This window comes from Trachymyrmex cornetzi, unplaced genomic scaffold (genome assembly GCF_001594075.2).
Source record: "Trachymyrmex cornetzi isolate Tcor2-1 unplaced genomic scaffold, Tcor1.1 scaffold392, whole genome shotgun sequence".
Lineage (NCBI taxonomy): Eukaryota > Metazoa > Arthropoda > Insecta > Hymenoptera > Formicidae > Trachymyrmex > Trachymyrmex cornetzi.
The window spans coordinates 530,787-541,686 of record NW_017298663.1 but is presented as its reverse complement, the minus strand read 5'-3'; the positions used below and the strand labels follow the sequence as shown (position 1 = coordinate 541,686).

General features: G+C 29.8%; 1 protein-coding gene across 4 annotated transcripts in view; it reads left to right on the top strand.

The window, feature by feature from the left end:
• The window catches only part of Eps-15 (Epidermal growth factor receptor pathway substrate 15), a 26,447-nt gene extending 17,489 nt beyond the window's left edge, over window positions 1-8,958 (top strand). For 2 of the 4 annotated variants that reach the window (XM_018512014.1, XM_018512013.1), the window contains one exon: window positions 6,771-8,958. In XM_018512014.1, the coding sequence (XP_018367516.1) occupies window positions 6,771-7,517 (747 nt within the window). In that variant the 3' untranslated portion in view covers window positions 7,518-8,958. Of the gene's footprint in view, window positions 1-6,735 lie in introns of all 4 variants that reach the window. The other 2 variants (XM_018512015.1, XM_018512016.1) reach the window with 2 other exon arrangements.
• Window positions 8,959-10,900: the final 1,942 nt, after the last annotated feature.

Sequence of the window (10,900 nt, the reverse complement as noted above, 5' to 3'; positions counted from 1 at the left end):
TATATATATGTATATGTATATGTATATATGTATGTGTGTGTATGTACATATATATATATAATACCGACAGCAATTTTTTTTAAATTTCATTAACGCTACGCAAAAAATATTAATTTTTAGTTTTTTAAAATGCATTTTGTTTCATTTCGGTATGATTTGTCGTTTTCGAGATATAGCAATTTAAAAATAACTCTTTCTCTATGAAACATACAAAAGAGGCATTTTGTTCTATTTTAATACTACATTGTGTAAGTGTTTTTATATTAGGTTGTTTGAAAGTTGTTTAAAATCTTCTAATGTAAGTTCAGGATGTAATATTTTATTCAAAAAATACTTTATTGAAGCAAATGTACCATTTTGTTCAATGACTTTGGCTCATCTTTTGGTTGGATAACTACATAATGCCCTTGCTGCAAAACAAAGGTTTCTTATTGTAATTCTAAAGCAGTATCCTGATTGATTCATCGGCTTAAGTTTACGTCTTATGCATACTGTTACGGAATTTTGTGTGCGGCAGCCCTGATAACTAGGGGCGTTTTTTCGTTATCCAATCAGAAGCTACAACTAAGGCTATCTTCGTCTTCAGGGATCAGAAGACGAAGATAGCCTTAGCCGTGATTGCTTTTGGTTGTACAACGAAAAAAATGTCATAGCTTAACTGCGTTCACGCAAGTACGTACGTGATGATTGGTAGACTCGTGCTGTAGAGAGGGTACTCTGGGTGTGCCTTCCATTTGATGATACAAGTCGACACAAGTGTCGTTCTATCTTTGTCACTCTCTAAAAGTCAACAAGGATAGAACGACGCTTGTGTCGACTTATGTCATCAAATGGAAAGCACCCTCTATAATTTTGGCATTCTACTCTTATCGCCTCATGAGGTCAAATTTAGAGAGACTCTACTGTAATACAAAAGTACAGATAATTAATATATATTTAGTGTTATATGGAATAGTGCACTGCCCATTGAATCTATCTTTCAATGTGTGTCTAGCATTTATTATTCTTTTCGGTGTTCGATTACCAATAGTCAGTTATAAGGGAATCTCGCGAAGTGCCAAATCTCGATTTTAATGAAACTTTATATAGGTACATATGTATCTAGGAAATAAATACATAAAGTTAGAAATTATTAGTTATATGGTCCAAAAATAATGTTAAGAGATAAAAAAGATGTAGAACGATTTTAAATGTTTTTCATTATTTGTATCTCAAAAACTATTCGAAGTACCAAAAAATGTTTTATATTTAAGTATTTTATAATAAAAATACTTCTATTTAATTATGTCAGTAACATTAAAAAAAATAATTATTTTCAAAGATTCATTCCTTTACACTCTTATATGTGAAAAAATGTTTGTTATATCATACAGGGTGACTGAAAAGTATCGGACTGATGAAATAGCTCGAAAATAAGATATTTGAGGAAAAAATGTCTCAAGAGTTGTAGGAGTTCAACAAATGCATCAACATTTTTAATTTTGAGCGCAAATGTGGAGGATCTATGAAAATAAAAAATTTAAAATTTTTAATGGAAATGCCTACTTTCTATTAAATATTTTTGTAGCTGAGAGACATCAAGATTTTTTATTACTCTTGAATATTGTTCTCAGGATCATGACTTCGGCAACATATATTGAGTTTAAGATCACGGAAATTGTTACCCTTATTTTCATTTTTACGTAAATATTTTCCTACATTCATGTAAAGAGCGTTATTTAAATATAGATGCAACACACACATGATGGTGCTTTATCTCATAATATTAAAGCTTTTTATTGAAAAATGAATTAAAAAATAATCTTTTTTTTAAATAAATGATTAATAAAGAAAAGTAAAGAATCTGTACATACAGGGTATCTGACATTAGGTGGAATACTGCTTATGGACAGGGAAAACGGACTGAATTCAGTGGAAAATACCATCTTCCAATTTTAACAATAGTTAACAAGAAATTAATTAATTATTAAAGATCATTGAATGAGCGCATATTTACCCGATCTACCTCTAAATACAAACACGCGGCGAGATACGACCGCCCAACGCGGGAAGATTTTCCTTTTTTGGCCGCTTTTGTGTTGCCATTGCAATTTGTAATAAATAATTCCCCGTGCGTTTAGCAATCTACGACGTTGGCAGATTACGAGGCTGAGTGAATACGCGTTTGTTCAACGAATTAAAATTAACTAAAGTATCTAAAGGCTCAGAGAAAAATTAAAAAATTTAAATAAGTATCAGTAACAGCGCAAAATGAGCCAGATGTATGTGCATAACATTAAAATTTATCTATTGAAAAACTCAAGTTATAAAATTAAAATCCTAAACGTTTTGATTCACATTTATCGTCAGTAAGTGAAAAAATTTACAAGAAGTGTGTAAATGTGTGACGTCTCGCATAAATAAAAAATTGTTTTAACAATCTTGTTCTCAAATAAAGTTCTACAGATGTTCAACAGCCCAACAATGCTGCGTCTAATTCCTGCTGCTTACGATGGAAATTCAGAACGTTTGACAAAAGTCATGATTTATGGTTAAGACAGAATCCCAAAATTTATTTATCAAAGAATAAATGGATTATAAGATAAGATGATCTAGAAATTGTTACATAGCTTGTGTCAGTATAATTAATTTAGTAATTAATTCTCGTTAATTACTGCGAAAATTGCAAAATGATGTATAAGACTGTCCGACCTAATTGAGTCCACTCCTTATAAGCGATATTTCTATCTAACATCAGACGTCCTGTATATCAAATTTGCTATCGATAGATTATTGTTTATAGAGATACACGTTAAAAATCGTATTAGGTCAACTACTCTTACAATGAAAGAAAATATGAAAAATAGAATTTAATAAGCCTATTCTGAAATTATAAAAGAACAATTGACCGCAGTTTGTTGATCCTTTATGTGTAGGCAAAAATATTTAGGAAAAGAAAGATCAACATTTCATATATCTAAATAATATACAACAAAGATGCATTTGAAACAGAGAGAGGGGGATGGGAGGAAGAGAAGGGGGGAGGGAGGGAGGGAGAAAGAGAGAGTCCAATTATGCACTTCTTTATATATTTTAAATTTAGATAATGTCAGTGGTGCTATAATTTTGATGAATCATAATTCAAAAAATTCTTCATGAAAAGATTTTGTTTTGCTTTTAAGAATTTTTTTTTAAACATTTCACAATCATTATTTTAAAAAAATATGCAAGAAAAATAAGAAAAAAATTTACTTAAAAAATTCAAAGCTTTAACAATAACACCCTAGATATATTTATATATTTATATTATATATATATATATATATATATATATTGCTATCTAATTTTTCCTTTATATGAAAACAAATAATTTTTATCTAAAATTTTTTGTTAAATTATTTTATAAAATGATTTTGATGTCTATTCTATACACATACATGCATATGTATATACAGCACTCACATGCAGCTACAATCCTTAATTTTCTAAGATTATAATTAATTGGAGAATATGCAATTTTTGAATTTTTTTGTTACACATATCAATGTACATATACTAATTGTGTTTTAAATTTTGTTTCGTATTTAGGTAGAAGCTACACAATTTTTTAAGTTTTCCTACTGTTGAGCTGCTCTGGAGCATACCGTCTGCAAATTAATTCATACATTATCTTTCTTTCTAGGACGTTTCAATTTTATTTTGCATTGTTGTGCATGAATGTATTTGATGATTGTTAATTTTAGTTGTTTTCTAAACGTATGTATATATATTTTTAAAATGTACACTACGACAAAAAATTAAGAGATCACATATTCTGTTCTCTAAAAATAAATAATTTTCAAGAGAGCAAGGTCTCAGACGCAATGAAAAAAATAACAATAAGGAATATATGTACCCAGGGTGTTCAACAAAGATCGGAACTCCGGATTTACTCGGGAGGATGACGTTTTTGAAAGAAAACAAAAGGTTTTTTCAGACAAAGGTGGTTTCAGACAAAAGTTATAAGGTATAAAAAGATCTATTTATAGATCTTATCAATTTGACCTTGGGTAGCGTCGCCAACGTCAGATCAAATTTTTTTAAATGGAACACCTTATTTTTATTATCAGAATCTAGAGCTTTTCAAAACATTGTAAAAAAGTTCCATTAAGTATTTTCCTTAAGTACTTTTCGAGTTATACTGTTTGAAAGTTACAGTACCGCCGGCATTACGCAAGGTGTTCGATCAATGACTGAAACTTCTTAAATGTTGTTTAGGATCATGTCTTGAATTAGGTACATTCAGTTAAGATCAAGGCCATTGGAAATTATTCCTCTTATTTTTATTTATGTACTAAAAATTAATTTTTATGTAAAAATGAATAACTCGAAAAATACTTGATGAAAAGTAACTTTATTACAGGGTTTTTGAAAAGCTCTTAACACCAGCTATTATTCTGGCATCAAAAATAGTATCCTATTTTTAAAAAATCGATTTGATCTTGACACTTTTGCCACTTCTGAACTGAAAAAAGGATTTCGAAAAGTTGAGAGCCGATTGCGAGGAGATGAAAAACGATCGACCTTGCTTTTGAAGATTGAAATCTATGATTTCTGATCGAACAGATTATTTAGACAATAATTTAATATAAAACGAAGTATTTTTCGTACATTTCAAAAGCTTCGTACTTTGATAGTGAATAAGCTTGTCTTATTTTCTGTTTCATTTCACGTGCTTAATATTCCTACATCTTCTGTAGATTTTTCTAAGAAATGGATTTTTTAAATAATATCATCTATGGAATGTTAAATAGATTAAGTCATCTATGGAATGTTAAATAGAACCATTTTCACCCAATTTTTATAAGGAAAAGATAACTTAAGACATAATTCAATTGAAAAGTATCAACAAGAAAAAAATCTGTTCATATAATGTATCGAATATATATATATATCGTATATAAAAGAATTTAGAGTTTTAAATCTACTAGAACATATTTTAAGTCAATAATTTATGATTTCTTACAGAGCTACACGATTATAAATGGACATCCCGTCAAATCTGAACTTTTTACGAACTTTATAAATTTTATAGCGTCAATTAAAATTCGTACACAAAGGAGTTTATAGCTTTTGAAAGAATGAATCTTTATTTTTAATTTGCGTATTTATTATGAGCGTTGTACGACTTTTTTTTACGAAATTTATTCAATAGTGAAGTCTTTTTTACTTTGACTGCTCATAAGAGACGAACGGATTATCGTTCGGGATTCTTTAAAATGAAAACGAATAGGAAGGTTTCAATTTTCTTTTAGGAAGGTGCAACTATCATTTGTTTCGATATAAAGAAACTTTTCATTTGTAAACTTCGTTTAAATAAGGCTAAAAATTAAACAATTGATATTGACATATTCAACTTAACATATTCCTTTAATATAGAGATTATATCTATATATTATATAAAAATTCTAAACATTATCTCATTCGTCTTCTATTCTCAAACAGACGCTTTTTGTTTTAATGTTGAATAACTCGGTGAAAAAAATCATATAATACTCAAGAATTAAAGATTCACTCCTTTAAAAGCTATAAACTGCTGTTATATGTAATTTTTAATTCATACCATGAAACTTTGTAAAATTAGTAAAAAAATTTTCACATTTACAAATATTTACTTTATAAAAAAATCAGTCAGATCGTTAGTCTACTCCACATCTCTACTTTAAGAGGTCATAAGCCGTAAAACCGTAAGACATTGATGTCATGAATTACAGTCGATTATTTTTCTCATATTCAATGCGGTTGATCATTTCGTTACGGCTTTACGACTTACGGCCTCTTAAAATAAAGTTGTTAAAAACTCTTAAAAAGTACCTATTTTTGGAAGACAGAATGTGTGATTCTTGTTTTTTGGGGCATAATGTATTTAAAAATAAATCGTATGTGCATGCGTGCGTCCATTCATGTGTATGTCTATACACGCGCGCGCACGTACGCACGCATACACATACTAATCGAACTGCTTTAAGGGGTTATAGGAGTGTAGTGAATTAAAGACTAAAGTACTCTTCAACATCACATAAAATTTTTGTTAAAAAAAATAGACCAATAACGTTTTTTCTCGGAAAATCATTTTTAATAATAAGATTAAAATCCAAAAATTAATATAACAAAATTATTGAAATAATAAACCATAATGACGTTCTAAATAATCATTACAATCCGCGCGTTGCATAGTAGCTAAGATCTTAGCTTTGCTAAATTATCTTGAAATTAAAAAAATACTTTTTAACTTTATACTTTTTATTTTCTATTCAGAAGGAATTTTAAAAAACTTTATTTTTCGTGGAATTAGTCATATTTAAATATGGGAACTGCGTTTTCTTGAAAAATTTTATTTTTACTTTTATTTAAATTTTTAACTTAAGGAAAAAATTAAAAGGTGTTAGAAAACAAATTTTTTACTTAAACTATATTCAAATTATTTATATCAGCTACATTTTGATAGCTTCCAATTAGTGGCAAATGGGAAAATGTTTTTAAAAATGTTTTTATGTATCTTTGAAATTCTTTTTTTAGATCTTTGTAATTCTTAAAATCCTATAACCCTTTAGATGATAGGTTTCTCATTTTGTCACAGTTTTTTCTCGAAGCTCGAATATTATAAAATTGCAGCACTTTTGACAGTTTTGTAAGTAAAAAAAATAGCGATTTAGGACCAATCAGCATCCGGAGGACGGTCGGCGGTATCCGCGTTATTTTCTTCTACCTTTTCAGTAAAACAATTGACCAGTGACAAAAACCTGCTTCAGCCAGAACCGACGGCTAATCAATCGACTCCACCAAGAGCAACGAGTAAAATCCACGTAACAATGGCACAACCAAAGCTGTCGGACTTTACGGAGGATCCTTTTCGAGACTACCGTTATGAAGACCCTTTCAATATAACGGATCCATTCGCCGATGAGATGACAGAGGACTTGAACGCAAACGAAAACAGGGGGACGAATAAAACAGATCCTTTTGGTTTTGAATCGATTTCTGCGTTCTCGAGTAAGAACACTCCGGCTAAAATTTTCGATAATAATTTCTCTAATACCTTTCCGCTCGCTAAAACAAAAACCGAGAAGAACAATGTAAGCGATACGAGTAGCGCAAGCAAGTTCGACGTCGATTTTGGAAAAGCGTTTTCCATTGATAACAAGAACGTTCAAGATATTGATTTTTCCCAAGCGTTTGCTAATGTCAAGTCAAGAACAATCAATCTTGACGAAGCATTTTCAACTAAAGACGCAAAGACCATCGCGAGGCACGAGTTAAATATAATGCGCATTTCAAAGTCTAATATCACTTATAACGATGACAAATTTACGAACAATTTCGGAAAGACGTGGAGCGGTAATAACATAACTAATTTATCGGAGGAGGAGCAACTGGCGTGGGCAGAAAAGCAGAGTATAAAAGCAGAAGAAGAGAGGCTCAGGCGTAAAGAGAAGGAAGACGCCGAACTAGCTCTCGCTCTCGAATTAAGTAAACAGGGGAAATCGGAAAATGTTTAACCTTTAATGAATAATACTATCTCTTTTTTTTATTGATATTACCGTTAAATTATATGAAAAAGTTTTGTATCTCATAATAAATGACATTGTGCAAGTTTACATTATTATGCATTAGCATAATCACGTATAGAAGCGAAATGTAGACACAAGTTATCAGATTGACAATAATATCGGGTATACAGATATTAAAGAATATACTCGAACGAAAAAGAGAAATTATCATGAATGTTATTATATGTAGACAGATTATTTTCGATTGTGAGTGTAACTTTGAAATTTCACATATCTCTCAGAATTTTTCAAATTGTTTAGAAAAATTTATAAAAAGACTTATTTTATTTTTTCATATTTTTTATTTTTATTTTCCTTTCTCTTGATCATAATAATCGACTATTCGCACATGATTAAACGTGATCCGAGGGTGTTGCACGGCTTTTTTGAGTTACAATTATAAATGTACGAATGATAATAAAAATAAATTGAAAAGTTCAAGTTGTAAAAGTTATTCGATTAAAGCACACAATAATACAGCATCGTTAAAAGTATCGTTATTAATATATAAATGCCTATATAGTAATCGAATATTACAAGATTTCGAATATTACGATATTTGTCGCTATTAATTCGGCATACGAGAATCTAAGTCATGAAGTTTACTTCGCGCCAGCCTTTAATAACTTCATGTAAGAGAGAGAAAAGAAAGATATGTATATACACACACAGGGTTTCCCATTTTAATTTCCCCAAATATCTCGAAAAATATAGATATCAAAAAAATCTTTCAGGGTTCCACAACTCTTAACCGAGATTTAACTTAAAATATATTAAACTTCGGTTAAAAGTTAACCATGAGTTGTAAGGCTGAGCCTAAATGAGCCCCATGTCGGTTAACTTAACCGAGGTTGGTGAAAGAGACCCTAAGATGAAAGTGGAATGATTTTGAGGGGGATGTATTTTGGTCACGTTGTTTCTTTTTTTAGATTGAGTAGAGGTGCCAAAAGATATGAAGGTTATATGATTTTTTAATATAATATAATTCTTCTAATTACACAGACCGACAAAATTTAAGGGAAGGGGGGGGGAGTCTTGTGTTTCGTACTTCGAAAGATGTTTTCGTAGGATTTTGATGCGCTGAAAGCGACTACGTTGTTCGTTTTTTTCCATTACCCTCCATTTTTTAAATAATCGCAAAAACAGTTTTTTCCGGAAGTATTTTCTTTATTAATTTTTTCCAGCTAAACAAAAAATTATATCGAGGTCTGTTTTGCGGCATTTAACTTAGAAATGTTCCAACAATACTAAAAATATTTTTTCGATTCTTATAAAAATGTTTCTTATAAAAATGATTCTTATAAAAAAACGGACAACGTAGTCGCTTTCAGCGCATTAAAATCCTACAGAAACATCTTTCGAAGTTCAAAGCACAAGTTTTTTTTCCCCCCCCCCCCCCCTAAATTTTGTCGGCCTGTGTTATTCTGTAAATAAAAGTATTAAGGTCGAGATGTCAAAAAATAAATAGTTTACGAGATATTTTATATTTTACGCTGGCACTTATTGACATAATATATCAAATATCTCGTAAATTAATAACTTTTTTATAATCGTATCTTAATACTTTTATGAATACAATGAGATGAATCAATTAGTAAAAATGAATACAATGAGATGAATCAATTAGTAAAGGAAACATAATAGCTTAAAAGAAATATGTAGACGAAATGAAAACTTTTTAAAATAAACCATTATCACAATTGATTCATTATATGTATATTGTGTTCATAAAAGTATTAAGATACGATTATAAAAAAATTAACAGATTACGAGATATTTAATATTTTATATTAATATGTGTCAGCATAAAGTATAAAAATCTAAACTATTGATTTTTTGATACTTCTATCTTAATACTTTAACGTATAGAATAATTAGAAGAATCATATTATATTTTTAAAAAATCATACCATTTAAAAAAGTGGAGATGGCTCTTACATTTTTTTATGTTTACAACTAGAAAAAATAATGTAACTAAAGTACATTCCCCTCGAAATTATTCCACTTTCATCTGAAACATTATTCTGTATCTTCTATATTTTTTGAGATATTTGTCTCGGGAAATTAAAATAGGACAACTTATATGTATGTACGTGTATGTGAGTGTGTGTATATGTATGGGAGTGTGTGTGTATACAAGGTGTCTTACAATCGCCGTATAACACTTTTACAGCGTCTTCTAGAATAAAAAGCCTAATACGAAAATGTTGTAACGTATATATACAGGGTGTCCCAAAATGGTCGGGACACCTAAATAGCTCGGAAAATATAAGTTTTACACAAAAGTGTTTCAGACAAAAGTTATATAAGGTTCAAAAAGATCTATTTACTGATCATATCCATTTGACTTTGAGTGGCGTCGCCAAAGTCAGATCAAGATCACTTTTCTGTAATACTTATACTTTCCATGATATTTAGGTGTCCCGGCACTTTCCGAACACCCTGTGTATATACGTATACTTCATTTATTTATATATATATATATATATTACAAATTATCTTTGATTAATTATAATTCAAAAACTATTGTAGCTCGACATTTTCATATTAAGATTTTTTACTCTATTTTACCTCTAGAATACGTTATAAAAGTATTGTACGGTGGTTGTGAGACCTTGTATGTGCGTGCGTGCGTGCGTGCATATATTCATGTACAATCGGTGAGTGAAGTATTAAAGTAATTTCTGTGACAGCGTCTAATTCAATTTTAGAACGTCCCAAAGAATGTAGTCGAAGGCAAAACGTTTCTCTATGCTTGATGAAAAGAGCTCGTTATTCTATAGGACTCGAAAAAACGAAGCACAAAGACTCACATGTGTCTTGGCTACATTGTAATATTGTATAATTTTGACAACGACATTATATATATATATATTTCATATGATGTATATATTAATATATTGAGATACATTAAGTCACGATAATTCTCTCATTGCGTAAGTTTTTATCATCACGTGGTAATTGTTTAATTGTAAGTTAGTACACGTACATTGTATGCGCAGATGTGTGTTATATCATTAATAATATCAATGCAAAAAAATTTATGTCGATATATATCCTTGTATTACTACATACCTCTATTCAGTTCAACTCCTGTTCATTATGTAATTTTTATTTTATTTTCACATTTAGATGTTAACATATGTCGTGTGTACGTGAGTATGTGTATGTACTGTCGTAGGTACATCTACGAAAATTCCACCAAAATAAATATACGATACTTTCAAACATCTATTGCTTAATTTATACATATGACTCGTTTTATCGATAAATTAAGTAAATAGGGTAGGTAGGAGGATTTTAATTCGTAAGCTCGGAGGGTGATGAGGGGC